This window comes from Panulirus ornatus, chromosome 5 (assembly GCF_036320965.1).
Source record: "Panulirus ornatus isolate Po-2019 chromosome 5, ASM3632096v1, whole genome shotgun sequence".
In the NCBI taxonomy this organism is placed as follows: domain Eukaryota; kingdom Metazoa; phylum Arthropoda; class Malacostraca; order Decapoda; family Palinuridae; genus Panulirus; species Panulirus ornatus.
Window position 1 is genome coordinate 41,244,281 of NC_092228.1, and position 19,353 is coordinate 41,263,633.

Below are 19,353 nucleotides of genomic sequence, written 5' to 3' on the forward strand. Positions count from 1 at the left end.
AATGGGAATGGTGTACTAAATGGTACTGAAAAGAACTGAGTGCCAAGCATATGGAAGTGGGGAAAATATTGGAAGGCTGTGTGCCATTGTGATAATTGTTTTGAGTTCCCTGTTTTGTGTGGTAAAATGTATTTTTATACCCAATATGTTATAAATATTTCTCCACAGCAAGTGGAAGCTCAACAACTATACGTTATTGCAAGGATGTGAGCCAGGCTACACTCTGGTGGGTGATGGCTGTTACTTATATGTTGGTGCTCCAGTAACACATGAAGAAGCCAAAACATTTTGCAAAAAGGACAATGCATCCCTTCCATTCCTGCAGAAGTGGTACTGGGAAGTACAGGTATGTACTGTATATATATCCAAAGTAACATCTCCCTCTATCCAGCTGGATGGCATATTTGCTATCTTATCATGAAGCACTAATCCTTTTGCAACTTCACTCACAAATGCTACTTACTTTTTCACTCTGGACTTCCATATCACTCTTCAGTTTCTTATTTCCTTTCTTTGTTTTGCCTCTCAGAACTATCCTTTTATTGGCAGTCTTTTTCTATATGTCATTGTTTCCATATATTATCATACCATCTCATAGTTCTTAATTCACTTTTCAATCATCCCTTTCTTAGTTCTTTACCCTACTCCAGTATCTTTGTATATTCCTATTTAAGTTGATTGCACAGTATATCTAAGTCTTAAAGAGTCTCTTTACATTTGTTATATATTCCCAGTCCTTTTATTAAGACCATCAAAAAAATCTGAACTGTGTCTATGAACAACTCTGCTGTCGTTGAAAATACTTGTTTTTACTATTCAAAACTTTCTATAGAGTGCTTATGAACTTTAACATTTCAAAACTCCTTCAAATATTATGCCATCTATCTCGTTATTTTCACAATTTCTTTTTTTTATATAAATCTGTAATTCCTAGATAGTTAGGGGGCCCTCACTTTAGTGTCATTTAGAGCATTGTTTGAATTTATGAGTCTCTTTATTAACTTTTTCTTTTTCTTTCAAACTATTCGCCATTTCCCGCATTAGCGAGGTAGCATTAAGAACAGATGACTGGGCCTTTGAGGGACTACCCTCACCTGGCCCAATTCTCTGTTCCTTCTTTTGGAAAATTAAAAAAAAAATGAGAGGGGAGGATTTCCAGCCCCCCGCTCCCTCCCCTTTTAGTCGCCTTCTACGACACGCAGGGAATACGTGGGAAGTATTCTTGCTCCCCTATCCCCAGTTTATTAACATAAACTTTAAATACTTTGAACATCCGAGGCAGGACTTTCAAATTTTTTCCTATGTGACCACAAGATTCATGCTTTATACCACATACAATACCAAGCATTAGTTGGGCTTCAAAGAGATTGTCTAAGTTTGCACAGAATTCTCAAAGAGGGCTACTACTTGGTGTTTAGGTACTCAAGCTCATGAATTAAGTCACGAAAGGAAAATATATAAGTAATAATGACAACAGTGGATGCTCTTGTTCACCCTAAAATTTTTTTGTTTCCAAATGACTGTATAAACTTGCTATGGAAAGAGTTTCTGATCCAAATAAGTGAGTTTGCTCGTCTAGCTTAGGAGGCCCATATCTATTGGTGGAATATTTTAAGTAGAAGATATTGATAGGAATAATTGCATATGTGGTCTTTCAAGAGAGATGTACCCTTGATGTGGTAATGTACTATGATAAGCTGACAGCTACAAGCATGAAGAATATGTATGATATCTACAGTGAAGATTTCTTTGGATTTTTCTGCATCAGCTGAAACTAGTGTATAACAGTTTGGTTGAGTTTAAGTGTCAGTGTAATACTGCACTCGTTCTTGAGGGTAATATTAGTTGAAATTCAGAAATTTATGAAATTAATAGGTAATGAAAGGAGTTCCTCTTTTGTAATATTTATTAACAAATCAATAACATGTTTGCATGTTTGATTAATTTATGAATTTATTTTTTTGTAGCATTGGCTTCTAGACCAGCAGCCTGATCACCTGTGGGAATACGACATGGTATGGGTGCAGCACTTGGATGTGATCAGTGGATGTGCTGCCTTTGTCTACAGACAGGTCCGTTCTGTTGACTGCAACCTGAATCTTCCCTTCATTTGTGAATCTGGTGAGTTGATTCTTAAGAATTATCTGTATTTACACATATCTATGAAAGAAAACAGAGTGAAAACTAAAATTGCAACTTCTCTGTGAGTCATGATTTGAAAATAACTTTGGAAGAGTCGTCATACTTTGCTTTTCATCTGGAATCCCATATGAAGAATTGAAAGGAAGGTAAATGGTACTCTGATGAATATCTATTTGAAAATAGCCTGCCATGGCAAATGTCAAAATGATGTATAACATACTCAAAGAAATGTTTCAAAAAGAGTTTTATGATATACATTCAACTGAGGTTCTTTACATAGTACCTGCATGATCCTCAACTGGAATTCAAAGAAGTATTTATCGATTTTAGGGGCAGAATGAAATCCTTTAAGATAGTGTTAGAATGAATGCAGATGATTTTTAAGAAAAGGGTGGAACAGGTTGAACAAAGAATAAGTGAATATGGATGGCATTAGAAATTGAAAAAATCATTATGATGTTAGCAGTATAAGGATGGGGCTTTCCTTGTGTCCACTTCAAATGTCTTTTTCCTAAGTGCTCTTTGTAATATATGAACGTTGTAATGTTAATGTTTCCTTAACTTATTTGTTTTCATCTTCAGTGTCTTCCATGAGCTTTTCTTCATCATTTTTTACTATACTTAGATATTCTTGGATTTTCCCATTGTCTTCTGATCTTATCATGATACTCTAGTATCATCAGGAGAACATATTATTAGGCTCCTTTCATTTGTCAGATACCATTCATACATACAGTACTAAAGCTAATGCTGTTTCTTTTGGTGCACCTTATAGAAAATTATCCTCAAACAAAGTTGTACCTGCTGCCAGTTTGAATTTTCCCTATTGATAGCACTTTGATTCATCTTTGTAGCGAACATTTTATGTTTTTTTTTGCCACTTGTTCAAACAAAATTCTGTTGTTTACCTTAGCAAATGCATTAAGAAAGTAATAAAAAAATTCATATTCACACCGTGCAGTAGTGTGTTACATATTTTTGTAGTATACTAGCAAATGCATTTGTGTATACTTGCCAGTACATTTTCATTTTTCCTTGTATATTATTTTTGACATCAAAATATATATTGTGTATATATATATATATATACCTGACCCCATCTGCTTGAGTTTACACTAGTAGAAAGTCACCCATTTCAAGGTGACATATTTTCATATTCACTTATCACAGTTTTCTGGAAGGTGATAAACTAAAGATAATACGTATTAATATTTATACACTAAAGATTTTTGTAAGTATTATTTACACTTTGCCCTTTCTTCATGATTACCCACAGATCCAGATGAAACTATTGACAAATTTGCCTGGACCTCTGACCCATTAGCTGTTGCAGCAATTGCTGTGACAATTGGCTGCTTGATCTTGGTAGGTGCTTGTGTTTCCTGCTGGGTTTGTAAGTCACAGGAACGACGGAAGGAGCGTATTATGCGCAGGAATTCTATTCGTGCATCCATTCGCTCCAACAGATCTGCCATGTCTACCACTAGTGGTGGTTTCAGTGACTTGGGGCGTAGAAGGATTATCGAGGTTGGTGTTTAGTAGTACTTTTCACTGTTTGATAATATCTCTTTGAGGTAATTTTCCTTATCATATTCGAAATATTAAAACTAATTTTAAGTACAGTAATCTTGATAGGATCATTTATAAGTAGTAAGTAGTAAGTGCCATTGTTGTGTATTGATTAGTGAAGTTAAGAGACTATAACTTCAGCCTTTTGAATTGTCACTGGCACTGATGGATGGTCTCAGATGTGATATCCTGTGGCATTTTGGCACTTTTGAAGGGAGGGCCTGATAAATCACTCATTGGCCAGAAGATTCCTGAGGATACACATATATGAGCTATCTCAGTGTCTTACCTAATTCTGGGGCCTCTGATAATACTACTGTTTAGCTAATTTGATGGGTCTTTCCCCATTATGCCAAATAGGTTTAGGGTCACTTTATGATAAGTATTGATTTGGTTAATATCTTTGTTTTCAATCTCCTCAGGACCCTCAGCGAGCAATTCCCATGAAGGGTGGAGGTTCAGTTGGAGGTGCAGCACGGATGAATGGTCTTAGTGGATCTTTTGACTCTATATCGAAATCTAATCTCAACTCTTCTGTAGATGAGGATCCAAGCTTTGTTGTGTATGAGGAAACAATGCAATCACCCCCAGGGTACACTTCAGAACTTGACAACAGGCAAGTATTAAAGGGTTATGATGATTAATGAGATATTTGAGAAAATAAGATACATCAAATCCATTTCGGTATATAGCAGATGGTAACATTACTAAGAAAATGACTTGAGATTAGTGCACTTACATTGAGTAAAATCAGTGGGGGAATAAATTGGTATGTGTACCACTGTCTTGAAAAGCATATACAGTTTTGGAAATGGTATATCTTAACCTAACTGATATGATATTCTGTGTCACCCTTGTGTTTTGATGCATAAGGAAATGGCTTTTCTTGAACTTTAAATGGACTCAAAAGTTCTCATAAGGTGAGTGTTTCAGTTCTCATATTCATGGTTCTGTTAATCTTATCTGTATCACAGCAGTATAAAGGAAAGCTTGTTAAGGGAAAGATTGTTCTGTGTAGAGCTTTTTACATAGTATTGAATACTTTTGACACCCTACTCACTAACTTATACAACACTCATTTGTGCTGATGAAAATAGCCAGATTGAGTAAAAACAATCTTCAAGTGATTTGTCTAGAATTCCTTGGAATATTGGTGTAGGAGGTACATATCGCACAACACTGATGCATAGGGTTCTTTATTCACTCTATTTCATATACTGCCTTGTCAACTTCAAAATATTGTATGAAAATGCTGAGCTATAACATGAGGGAAAAGACCTGGGTGTAATAATCTCATATGACCTGTATGAAAGTAAGCATTGGATAAATGCATTAAGAAAAGTGAAAACTGTTTTAAGGCTTCATAGCCAGGGCATTCAAATTAGGAAAAGAAAAAAAATTATCATCATTCTTTACAATTCATTGGTGCATCCCTAATTTGCATATAGAGAGTAAAGAGAATATAGCAAGAAGCATCTAAGATGATTCAGATACAGAAACTGACTATATAAAGGCCATCGAAATGACCCTAACTTAATCATTATCAGGACACAGATATAAGATTCTCCTATATAAAAACTTCTTTTTTATATATACTTTCAAAAAATCTACCTTGAAATTGAAATGTTTCACTGTATCATTCTAAAAGTTAGTTATTTTATTATAGATTCTCTGATGATCCCCATCTGGAAAATGAAAATGTGAATGAACTAGTGCACCCTAGTTTTAACATGACCTTTCAAAATCATGGGTTCAGAGACAGCTCCACCTTTGCCTCCCAGGAAAATAACACCTATACTGAAGCTGCTTTGCAGGAGTGGAATGGCTCAAACAATAACATTGCTCCATCCAGGTATGCTTGCGGTTTTGATCAAAACTGTGTTTACAGTAGCCTCTTGCCTTTCCTACCTGTTCGCTGTTGCCCTCGTAAGGTAGTAGTAGGAACTGATAACTATTTGTATTTCATTTATTATACTTGATACACACTCTTTTTGATGCATTAAGCAAACTTAGTTTCTCTTAGATCATACAGCTCAGAGTGATAGAGCTTAATAACTGTCAAAGGACTTACACAAATTCAGAGATTGATGAAGCCTCTAGTAATGGTAAGTGAGGGAAGAATTTCATCCTTATGGAAACTGCTGATGTTTCTTACTGCAGCATATCCTGCATGAAAGCTAAAAGCCATAATTATGTAGCTTACCCTTTCTAGGCTCATAAAGCCTCTCTTTTAGTTTGATAACCATTTATCTTTTTTGGAATGCCTTGGTATTGGTGAAGTTTGAAGTTAACATGAAGATTTAATAGATTTACAATGCATGCCAAATTGAGAGCACAGTTATCAATGTTACCACCTCCAGGTTTGTTGGTAGCAGCGCATTTCAGGGCTTATGTCTCATATCAGCATAACCTTAAGTAAAAATTGCTGTTGTCATGTTACTTATATGATGTGCAGTGGGATGTTATGGAAAAGTAGTTACCAGCCTTTGAGGCTTGACATTTTTTTTTTTTTATAATTTTCATTTATTCAGGAAAATGCATGATTCATCTTGTTTTCTAACTGCTATACTTGAATGCAGGCACATGCAACATTTTATGTTTTCTTAATGCATAAAGTATCTGTTACTTGATATGGGAGCATGTTTTCATTGCTTTATTAACACTTTCAAAACTAAATTGCTCATAAAGAATAGATGACAAATAGTCTTTTCCTGTTACTGCTTTTACGTATCCTTTTGAGCAATTACCTCTACCAGTCTACCAGATCACAGGCATTATGTAATTGATACGTTCAAGGTTGAATAAGAATTGCATCAGAATTTTTTAGTTTTTCTTCTCTTTTTTAAATGAGCTAAAATTTAATAAGTACTTTTGAAGCATTTAGATAAAAAGTTTGGGAGGATTATCAACAAGTTTAGAATTGAGTCAGATTAATTGTAATGTCATTTTCTGAAATTTTTATATAACTGCAGTGTCTTCAAAAATCCTGCAGTGTGGTTGAGAGAGCAGAAGAGGGTCAGTTGAAATGTTCTGGACATATGGAGAGAATGAGTGAGGAAAGATTGACAAAGAGGATATGTGTGTGTCAGAGATGGGGGAACAAGGAGAAGAAGGAGACCAAATTGGAGGTGGAAGGATGGAGTGAAAAAGATTTTGATCAATCAGGGTCTGAACATACAGGAGGGTGAGAGGCATGCAAGGAATATAGTGGATTGAAACAAAGTGGTATACCAGGGTCGACTTATTGTCAATGGACTTTACCAGGGCATGTGAAATGTTTGGGATAAACCATGGAAAGGTCTGTGGGGCCTGAATGTGGATAGGGAGCTGTGGTTTTGGTGCATTATACATATCAGCTAGAGACTGAATGTGAACAAATGTGGCCTTTTTGTCTGTTTTCCTGATGCTACTTTGCTGAAGCGGGGGATAGCGATGCTGTCTCCTGTGGGATGGGGTGTCATCAGTAATGGATTGAAGGCAAGCAAGTATGAATATGTTGTTAGTGAAAAAGAAAAGAAAGGCATTTGGACAGTACTTACAAGGAAGGAGTGCAAATGACAGGGAGTTGTATAAAAGAAAGCAGCAGGAGGTCAGTAGGAAGGCACAAGGGTTGAAAAAGAGGGCAGATGAGAGCTGGGGTAAGAGAGTATCATTAAACTTTAGGGTGAATAAAAAGATGTTTTGGAAGATTAATAACATGCATAAGACAAGAGAACAAATGGGAACATCGGTGAGAGGGGCAAGGGGGGGCAAGCAAGTATGGATATATATATTTATATTTATTTATTTTTTATACTTTGTTGCTGTCTCCCGCGTTAGCGAGGTAGCACAAGGAAACAGACGAAAGAATGGCCCAATCCACTCACATACACGTCCTCACACGCACATATACATACCTATACATCTCACTTATACATACATATACACACACAGACATATACATATATACACATGTGGATAATTCATACTGTCTGCCCTTATTCTTTCCCGTCGCCACCCCGCCACATATGAAATAACAACCCCCTCCGCCCGCATGTGCGTGAGGTAGCGCTAGGAAAAGACAACAAAGGCCACATTCGTTCACACTCAGTCTCTAGCTGTCATGTATAATACACCAAAACCACAAAAATCTTCAGAATCATAAGCCTACCTTACCAGATCTCTTTGTTTAACACAAAAGTGAGGTATTCTTCTTGCATTTGACATAGAAATTAGAAATATGTTATTGAGAGAGCCCTCTGTTGGGTAGGTGATGTACCTCCCATCTCAGGGAAGATGGGTTAGAAATAATGGTGTGTTTCTGTCTTTCTTCATCTATGATGCCTGGTCTTTCCGGGAACTCCCTCAAGGGAGTGGCCTTGGCAAAAGAGTCACCATAATTGGTGAACTCCAGTGCTGCTTCTTAGCCTTTAGTGCCGCACCCTTAACAGACCACTGGCAGAGGTCAATTCTAGCACAGTGTTTCTAGAGGCTCCTACCTAATGGTCCTGCCTGAAGCTCAGATCTATCACTTCTACATAATATTCCTGTCTGCAGTACCTTCTGACTACATGTACCTAATACTCAAGAACCTCTTACTTCAGTCTATTACAAACATCCCTTTTGATTCAGCTACTATGATTTAGGTGAAGTCTTCAAGAACTTTTGAGTATTGGAGTAAGAATCACTCTAAACCCCCTGTACATTTTGATTTTGTTCTATCTATCTATCAATATCTCTGACACCTGTTCCTTTTAGGAAATCCCTCGAGAGGGTGGTTTTGTTCACAAATATTAGCATAAATTGCTAATACCTATATTTGATAGAGTTAACAGCAGGCACCATCTTTAACTTTATCCCTAGGGATAGGGGAGAAAGAATACTTCCCCCGTATTCCCTGCATGTCGTAGAAGGCGACTAAAAGGGGAGGGAGCGGGAGGCTGGAAATCCTCCCCTCTCATTTTTAATTTTCCAAAAGAAGGAACAGAGAAGGGGGCTAAGTGAGGATTTCCCTCAAAGGCTCAGTCCTCTGTTCTTAATGCTACCTCGCTAACACAGGAAATGGCGAATAGTATGAAAAAAAGAACCGTCTATAACTTATTTTTTGAAATTCTCACAAAAAGTTCATGTCCTTTCATACGTCCATTCATTCATTATAGATCTCTTCAGGAAGTTACTGCACTCTATTTTCTTTGTTACATCTTGTATGTGCTTCTTATGGTATCGTGAATTCTTTCAAATAGCCTGTCACTCCCAGGAAAATCCATTTCTTCAACTGACAAAGAGAGACACAGCAGTGAATTATTCCTGAATGCAGTAGTGCAACTTACTGTCTGCTTGTACGAAGCCCTTATATTTACATTTACAGTTATGGACAACCTACTTTCTCTACTTATGGTCATACCTCACGCCTGCCCCCAACTAGTCAGCAAAATGTGCCACTGGTGGGGCCACCTTGGTCAAGGCCACTTCCACAGCCACCATCTGGGAAGGGTTCGCATGTCCCAAGGTAGGGCGTAAATGGTTATAGGGTATCTGTACTCTGAAAATTATTTTGCTTAAATTGTTTTGCTTTCAATTGCATGTAGGCTTGCATGAGGTTTACTAGTTTTTTATAAAGTATTTAACTCTGTGGTCAGCATAATTGCACATATTCTTCATACATGTATTCATCTGCACTTTGCACTATATACTGTAATAAAAAAATTTCCTCCTACAGCAGCCCATACAGGACCTGTAACCCCTACATGTACAGCTTTGGGCGACCCTGGTCCATACACGGGTAACTTAGATAGAATTACATGTTTCAGTGTGGGGCCGTACTTAAATGTTTTTGATATAGTATTGTACAGTACTTGCATACCAAAAAATAGAAGTATTTATCAACCTACATTTACCATAATTGAAAAGTATAGCTGACATACTGTCATTTTAGAGATGGCTCAAGATATAGAAAACATATTATGATGCATGGTTACCTTTAATAATAATCTAAGCCCTGACAGATTCTTTCATGATTTTCATTTTTGCTCAGACAGTTTATTAAGGTTTGGCATTACCTTTCCATTTATATTAAGATATGAAATGAATTCCTATGGAACCTTCCTCAAAAGTAAAAATGTTAGGGTGGTGATTCTAAGCAGTACATCCACATATGCTTCTGTTTGTTGTTGTAGCTTGTCTCTAGCTCATGTCATACCAGTTTTACATGTATGTACAAATAGCTTATGTCATACCAGTTTTACATGTATGTACAAATATTTTTCCTAAGGGTTAAAAGTCTTTTTCATGTGGTTGTCATATTTGCTTTCAATCTCTATCTTTGCAAACGAAAGGTTAGTCAAATGTACATGTACATAGCCTCACAGAATCTTCTTGTTTATCATCAACTTTTGTACAGCTTTACTCAAGGAATTGTCTTTTAGCAGTACTGTAACTCTTTATAAACATAGCTCACACAAGCTTGTATATCAAGTTAGATTTAGATTTGACAAAATGCCGTCCCCATGCACAGTGCACTGTCAGGAGTCATTCCTTTAGTAATATTTGAAATATTTAGAGTATCTTTTAACAGATCATTCACCAGATCTCTCTCTCTCTCTCTCTCTCTCTCTCTCTCTCTCTCTCTCTCTCTCTCTCTCTCTTTCTCTCTCTCAACATTTCTTTTGTAATTTTATTTATCTATTGATTAAACGTGTAATTTTTGTAAAAGCTCATTTGTAAATTCTCACAATACTTTCCCAACTACAAAAGCACATGCCACTGTTGAATTACCAGAATTGGTACCTAGACACTCTTGATGTGGAAGCAGACCCAGAAAAAAAGTGACATCCTCACACAAAGTCAGGAGCCATGTTAACCAAAACTATTGGTATGATCCTTCCTTCATAAACTTGAGTTTCCATGGTTACTGTGAAAATCTACACCTTGAATCCCCACTCAAATTATGACACCTCCTCTGACCCTACACTTGACAGGGTCAACTGTAAAACAAAAGAATGAATTCTTAACCTTTTGTCACTGAAGTCATTTTATATATGTTTGTACATACACAATACCCTTTCATTTGGTCAAGGCTTGTATTAAATATGGTAATAGCTTGCTGTATAAAAACTCTTTCCATATACTGCTAGTTTTTGCAAATGATTTTATTACACTCCTGGTAAAAGACATTTATTGAAAATTAGAAACATTAAAAGTAGATTTTGTAAATACTAAGGAGAACTTTTATTCCTGTTTTGAGAATCCGAACTTGTTTTTAGAGTTTTTGTCTTAAAGTTCCATAGTCTGTGCTGGTATTGTGAACCTTTTTTGCACTGTTACTACCAGTTCCATGCATTGTAACTGTGCCTTGTAAATCATTACATAGTGCTTTGTGATACTGTTAGTGCATAGGGTTGTGTAGTTGTGAGCTGGGTCCAACAGTTTCCTGCTAAAATGAACCTTATGAGCTGGGTTCAACAATTTCCTGCAAAAATGAATCCTTATATTATGTTGATAAACAGTCTCTTTTATAGGTTAGCCTATACTTCCAAGGGCATTGCTGCTAAGACAGTTGGTCTTTGTTGTGGGAATGAGTATAAAGTCATATCAGGAAATTTGTGGTACTCTACTTTTTCTCTATAGATTTTTATAGCCTTTTAAAGCTAAAACTGCATGTTTTCTGTAAATCTATGTAGCATTCTAGATATTTCCTATATATATATATACATAATTTGAAACCAGTACAGTAAAAGTCAAAACTAGGTTTTTTTGTACATATTTTTGCACTGCAAATAATTTTTGTCAGCCATTCATTTACAATATGTTCAAATTGTAGTGACCTTGGTCTGACTTGGGCAGGTTGTCTTTCATATTATTTTTATTACTGAGTTTCAGAGGATTTGTCAGTTGCTTTATGAACTGAAGCAAAATACCATTAATTTTTTTGTCATGCTTCTGTATTTTTGTCTTAAAAGAATTTGCGAGACTTGCAGTTATCCTGAAAGTTTCATATTACATTAACGCTAGTTTTAATGTTAGAACTGCATAACTTTAGGAACATGTACAAGTTAAGTATGGTACTTGGACATGTATTACGTAGCCAACTAGTTTTTCTCTTAAAATTCTGGAAACTTAATTTGAAGAAAATTCAGTCATAGTTTTAGTATTTTCATTTTATTTATTTTTCCCATTAGCACTACCTCAAGCTTTAAGAACGAATCCCCTCAAGGATCCAATCCACAGCTGGCAGCAAGCAGTGTTGCAACAGACTCCACTTTAGAGATGAAGAAGGAGCTGGACTTAGCAAGAGAGACACAAGATCCGCACCTCACTGCAACACTACCCAGGGATCATGCACCACCTTTCCACTATGTTTCTGCAAATGCTTTGTCAGGTAGACAGTCGAGCACACCATCAGAAGACTCTCAAGATTATTTTTCTCGAGGCCGGTCTCGCAGTCAGCCTTTAGAAACTGCGATGTAAGAATGTCATCGGAGAAGATTTATTTTATTACAATGCAAGGCATAAGGAAGTGACAATAATATATTTTTTCCCTAAAATATCTTGCAGAATTGTGTCAGGAAAGATGTTCTAGAGTCAGACACAGGTAAACAAGCACTTTAGCTGGAAATGTGTTTAGATAAGACTGTGCATGGGAAACTGCTGCTCAGCTTCAAGTGGAGGAAACAGCATATTGGAAGTGGAGAATTGGCTGACTTGATCACTTTATAACCATGTGATGAAACATAAGTCTGTCTGAGCACCTGTGGTTGTGTTTGCTCCACGTATTCTCCTTCATGATTACAATCAACAAACATTTCCCCATAGAAATTGAATGTCCTTTAGGAAGTACATTGAATAGGTTTTAAAGAAATATTGGTATTAACTAAATGAATTCCAGAGCAGCATGTTCTATGAATGTGATGTTAAACTAATTAAGATTATAATATCTTAATTTTTCCTGCTTCATGTCATACCATTTCTCATTTCATTTCATAGTGACTATTCATTTAACTCGATTTTCACCACCATGCAGTAGACAAAGTACAAAAAGTCTCAAAAGTACTATTACCATACCCTAGAATGTAGTAATTTTAATGCATATACATGGAAAAGTAATTAAGTTATGTAAGATTACATTGGGCACCAGAACATATGTGTATTTACATATTTTTTGTCATATGCATTTCATGAGCATTTAGTAAGGTCACATTCCTGTCAAAAACAAAGGTGGACATATCTAAACACCTTATGTCATCTTTCAAAACTACTTATATCTTCAAACTAATTTGTTTGCATCAGCACATCTATACATCTATTTAAGTGGTATTGAACAAGTTACTTACTCTGAATATATAGAAGAATTTTATATTCAATTCAAACTTTTCTTAGTATTAAAGGAAAACAATTTATTCAGCAAAAACACTTGGAAATATTTTTGTCTTGTCTCTCATACTGTAATTCATAAGAATTTATCATTAGTAATTTGCAACAAAAATTATTATTCATGTGCAGCTCTTTGCACATGGAGTATCTGAATATGTTGGCCAGGTGTATGAGGCACCAACCTGCAAGAGATGGATAATGATACAGAACTGACCACTTTTTGTTTTATAGAAGATTTTACATTCGCACATAGCATTGTAAGATCAATATTCAGAGAATCAGTTCGCATACCTATAAAGAAGGCTTCCGTGAAGCCACAAGTTTGTGTCAGTTTGTAATATTTCCGTAATTAATTGTTTTGTATGTGTTTTGTCATAGATTTGTAACAGATGAAAGTGGGAACAATCTTTTGTATACAGCAGTGTGTTCAGGAGTAGTCTTAATTGCTGTAATTACTGTACTTTTACATATAACATAGTAATGTTTAGGAGCATTATTTTATGTGAATACAATATATTGATAAAACTGTTAATGATATTGTTATGTACATATTTAGAGTTTTTATGGAACAAATGAGATATGTACATACTCTTGAATACAGCCTAGACTACAGGTGATGTTAATTCTTCCAATTTTGAATATGATGTAAACTTCATGCATTTACAGATAATTCTTTTTTAAATACACTGGCATTCTGTCCACACATATATATACAGATTCTCCATGTCTAACATAAAACGTGACAGTACTCAACTCCCACAGTTCATTCTTTGTAATTCTAGATTTTCCTGTGGTGAGCTCTATGCACTTGCCTTGCCTTTTGGCAAAATGATGGAAGCAGTAGATAGTAGTAGGTAGGAACTTTCTGCAGGAGCTTTAGGTAGAGTTAGTCTGTAGCAACATTAAGTAGGAGCCTTTTCAACACTATGCTTGAGTTGCCTTCAGCCAGTGGCTTGTTAAGACAGAGGCAAAGAAGCTGCTGTGGAGTTCATTCGTTATGGAGAGACTATTGCCGTGGCCACACCCTTGAGGGGGTTCCAGGAGGGAACAGGTGTTAGAGATATAGATATATAGACATACACATTCCTTAAACTCCATACATATGCAGATTTAGGCAGTAAAAAAAGTAGAATTATTTTCATAAGAGATTCCTTAATATTAAGCTGAAGATGTATATTTCCAATGTGAGAATTACATTCACTGTTTTCCACATCCAGGGCAGTATTAAAGCAACCCACTATAAATGTAGAACAAAGCTAAAAATAGTAGTGATTAACAACATTGACTTGTATGAAATGTAGTTTAAAGTTGTTTCATGTAAAGAACTGAAAATGTTCTTGTCCAAATCCAGATAACTATGAACAATTATCTATGCAGAACACCGTTCCAAAACTTCATTGAAGACCTGTGAACTCTAGATAGAATATATCCTTTCTTGGTGTAAAGTACAGATTTTGAGAAATGCTTGTCACAAGAAGATGTAATGAGTGTATATGTTTTATAATGATGTACCTAGTCACTGTATATACAATAGTCCTTAGCATATGTAAGTTAGATATGCATTTTTTAATTGCTCATGAGGTATGTTTACATTATTATACTGTACAAATTTTTGAATTGTCTAACGATCCTCTTTAATGTCAAGATGGAAGTAATTGAGGATATGCTCAGGAAATTGTAATTTCTGTCGATAGTACATGTAACTCTTGGTGAACTGATCCTTGGTTAGGCACAACAAAGGTTCTGTACTCCTCCATAACAGGAAAGCTAAATTAAGTGGTTAAGTAACACAGGCAACTATCTTCACCCTTCCACCTTGTCATAGTATAAGACCATCCTTCACTTCACTGTAATTATGCATTGCTGTTTGCATTTTTTATTTTTTTTTTATCTTCAATCATCTTAAAACATTGTGACTGTTGAGCTTTTTTTCTTTCTTTTACTTTTCTGCTTAAACTGGCAATAATTGTAATACACAGAAGGTCCTTGCTATAAGTCGTTCTGCCATACATTGTATCACTTATATGTCTTAACTGTATTAGGGAAACAAAATCACTCTGTAGAATAGTTTTGCACTATTGTCATTTTCCAGTAGAAGCAGAGGGGATCAACATTACGTAACGTAGACCTCCTTGCTGGCAGGGTGCTGAATGAGTGAGAACGGTTTCTCAAGTTTGCTGTAATGTTACATAGCATCTCCACCCACAACTTCCTCCTGCCCAATCTCTAAGCAAGGTAGTGGTTGTACATCATGAGTGTTCCATGCTCTGATTTACTGTACTGTTTTAAATCCCATAATTTTATGACCATGAGCAGAAAATCAAGTGCCAGTGGAAAGTCATCCAGTGTTCATACGAGGCATCGTAATATTGTAACTCTTAACTTGCAAGTTGATGCGATAAAGTGCAGTAGAAATGAAGAACAGGCTGTTGATGCTGTATGCCATCTTGGCGTACCTGCATTCCCCATATGTACCATCATCAAGGATGTCAGGAATTTAGCAAGACCGACTAATCCATGTCCAAGGTAAGAAAAAGTAAACATTTGTCTTTTGTTTTTACTATTGTTTGTGCATTACATGTATAAATATGTTTTGGGTTGTAGGGAGATAAATGTAAATTTGGTGGGTCTGCACAGACGTCAAGAATGTATCTCAAGGTAATTACAGTATTCCTGTGGGAAAAATTCCCCTTTATACATCATTTCACTTTAAATCGTGTTTTTCTGAAACATAACCAGACATATATTGAGGACCCCCTGTACAGGTTTTTCATGCAACTCAAGATGGAAATATTTTCCGGTAAATTATTTGATAAACTTATGAATAATGTATGATGTAATTTTGCACACCCAATGTGTTTTGAATGCGAGTTGTAGCATACATAAAATATTTTGGTGCTGATCTTTGTTTGCATGATAAAGATGAAATAAGAGGCATTGAAATTAATACTTCCACTTGGTTGAAGTATTATTTGAAGCACAGCTTTTCTACGTTTTTCTTGGTTAAACAATTGTAGATTCCTAAGCCATTTTGAAATATTAAGGTTTTCTTGTATTCAGGAAATCATTGTGGCTCACTTGTGAATTTGTTTGCCTGGGTGCTACTGGTTCCAATTCATCCATACAACATAATTGCACTGTGCCAACTGTTGTCAGTGGAAAAGTGGTTAGTGCTAAGTCACTGAACTTCAAATTGTAGGATGAAGACATTCTCTTACCTACCTCAGAGGAGTGTTGTCTCTGTCAACCCATGTGTATGTTTAAATGATTAGCTGGTCCATATAACTTAGAAAACAAGGCAGTCAAGAGACATTGCAGCTGCAATGCCCTATATATAAAATGGATACTGTGTAACCTTGTCAGTCCCATATCATTAACTTATGAGTGAATCTGGATGAAAAAGTGAATGAACTATCCCAGTGATATTAATATACGAATACAGTTAGTATTCTCATTACTGCTAGAATAATTTAACATAAAATAATGCAAGAATTGAGTGTTACTTATTGCCTAGCCTCTTATCTACACTATTTTCTTAAATGGTCTCTCAAGGCTATATTAACGGTGTAATACCCTAAATAAAAGGAAAAAAGGGAGAATTGGTTGAGAAAATATAATGTATATTCTTCATATCAGTTTCTGCATCATTCAGCATTTATTTACTATTAATTAGTGGGAAAGCATTCTGAGTTGCATGGAAAGTGAAAGTTCAAAAATTAAGTAACTCAAATTAATTTTGGTAAGGATTACACATGTAAAGGAGAGGCCAGTGTTCACATCTCCCAACATTCATGTTTGGCCTTTAGTCTTATGGGAGAAATTATGTATCAACTTCACCTTATCTTCTCTGTAATTCTGGGGTGATGGAGGACTTCAGTAACATCATAGTAGAGACCACAAATCCTTCTGCAGAGAAAACACCCCCAGTATCCTTCTCATATGTGCCAGCCTTTATCCCAACTAGCATTAATTTCGAAGTATAAATACTTTGATACTTCTTATTATATTTATGTTGGTCACCATATGAATATGTGTATGACATAAGAGTATATGAAACATTTTAAGAGAAAAAAGATCCTCACACATGCCAGCCAGTCTCCCCTCACACTCAGTCTTAGTGTGTGTAGTATAATGTTTCTAAATATGTTTATCTTATTTGGCAACACTGCCTGTGAATGTAAAGAGTAGAAAGTGAAACCAAGTTAGGAAGGCACATCATGTCCCCTCTCTTGGGTGCTGTCAGAGGTTTCAACCACACCCGTTCTTTCCTTGCTCATCATTGGATGAAGCAAACACAAAGGTATTTACAATATAATGCTTTGTATCTTATTACTTTTGCATGTCAGTCCATTAATTTATAAAGGAAAAAACTGATTTTGTTATCGCAAATACGCAGATGGACATTGCATCTAATCCTGCGTTGTTTGTACAAATTAGTACATGCTGACTATACTGAGGGTAACTGCAAATCTGTTGGATGAAGTCTCATGCAAAGTACATATTTGCTGTTTGTACAGATTTACATATAAAAGACAGTCAACAGCCCCAGCAGTTCTTATTGCAGAGTTGATCTCCATGTTCAAGCCACACCAGGCTAATAGCCAGGTTGTTGGCCATATAAGACCCCACTGGGGGATAATGAGCCTGCTTGTGTTAAGTAATTCGTGGACCATAATCAGCTGGTTGATGACAGAGTTGTTTGGTTACCTTGTTGAGATAGATTATATCTTTTTTTCATAATCCTGTTGTCAGTTTCTACCGTAGCCTCTCATATGCTATCTATTACTACATATATTTTAGTATCTCATACCTTAAGAGCCAGTTGCTAGCTTTGCTTAGTAAAATAAAATTTCAGTTCATCCTTATTTGCTCTACTTGAGAGTTACCTGTATTATCGAAGTCAAGTATTTATTTGATGTATTAATAAGAAAGACTGTAGAAGGAGTCTTCATGTACTAAGTAAAGGTAGAAATTCCTGTAGATTTTCAACATTGATGATCAGATTTCAAATAATGATGTGCAGTTCTACAAACAATATATTTTTTTAAGCCTTTAAATTAGCTGCATAAATATTTTTCACTAAAATACCAGTGCCTGTAATTCTAATAGGGTCAGTGCTCAACTTCTGTGGCCCACCTAGTCCACTTTTGTGTATTATATGCTTGTCATGTACATTAGGAATTTCCTGTCAGTTAACTGTGGATCCTTAAGTGTGCAACACCCAAATAAACCTTCCAAAATATCACATACCACACTAGTAGTGAACCAGTGGCACCTTAGCACTATTCCGAGTCTCCATGATTCGGCTACACCACTGGCATCCATGTGCCTTCTCAAGAGCACCTGTGCCTTGTCCCTGGTAGACTCAAGTTGAGGGGACTTTAGATTTACTATAGCTGCAGCAACAACTGGCAAATAGTAATAGGTCCATGTGTTTGCTTCATTTTGTGTAAATAACTTTTGTAATTATTAAGTACTGAATAACTTATTTATTTTAGGTCTTTTTATCTATTTATTTTTAACTGAAGGAAGTTGGAGATATTTATTTAGCATTACTTAGAGACTTAGATTTTAACTTTAGCAAAGAAGGGAAAGACGTCACCAACAAACTTCAGTGTTTTATGTTGATCTTGGCAATCAGTACTTCCATAACAGGTCATAATTCTTATTCTTTTGCAGATTACAATAATTTTGATTCAAAATATGTGAACTGTATCGTTTTTCCCAATGTATATAATAAGCAGTTTACTGTGATATTAATGGAAGTGAAGAACTGTGTCTTGTGCTTTAAGTGGGAAAATGGAGTGAAAATGTATGTATTATTTTATAATGTATTTTTAAGTCATTCAAACCACTGTATAATTCACCACACGATCTCCCCTAGGCAGTGTGAATTAATGGTGTAGCGTAATATACCCCATTGTTGATTATATACATATTTTGTTTTTGTGCATAAAGAAATAAATAGATGTAAAAGTACGTGTGTAAGTAATTATTGTATAAATGAAATAATTTTGTCACAAAACATGGTAGAATAGTTTTTATACATGTAAATTTGTAAAATATATTACTTAAGAAAACATTGGCTGTTTCATTAGCTTCACAGAGAGATACTAGTTGTCCATCTTAACAAATGACAAACCATACCACTGTACCATGTGTCACAACAGGATAGTTTTTAGTGAGATCAATACTGTCTATGCATCTCCTGAATATCATTAAAGGTAACTAAAAGGGGTTGGATTCGGAGCTGGAAATCCTTTATTTATCTTCTATTTATTTCCAATGGAGGAT

General features: G+C 35.6%; 1 protein-coding gene across 1 annotated transcript in view; it reads left to right on the forward strand.

Moving 5' to 3' along the window:
- Positions 1 to 19,024, forward strand: part of bark (protein bark beetle) — a 106,885-nt gene extending 87,861 nt beyond the window's left edge. The window contains 8 exon segments of the mRNA XM_071662074.1: positions 169 to 346; positions 1,968 to 2,121; positions 3,419 to 3,669; positions 4,134 to 4,327; positions 5,378 to 5,563; positions 9,059 to 9,199; positions 9,410 to 9,472; positions 11,868 to 19,024. Of these exon segments, the coding sequence (XP_071518175.1) occupies positions 169 to 346; positions 1,968 to 2,121; positions 3,419 to 3,669; positions 4,134 to 4,327; positions 5,378 to 5,563; positions 9,059 to 9,199; positions 9,410 to 9,472; positions 11,868 to 12,156 (1,456 nt within the window). The 3' untranslated portion in view covers positions 12,157 to 19,024.
- The last annotated feature ends 329 nt before the right edge of the window (positions 19,025 to 19,353 follow it).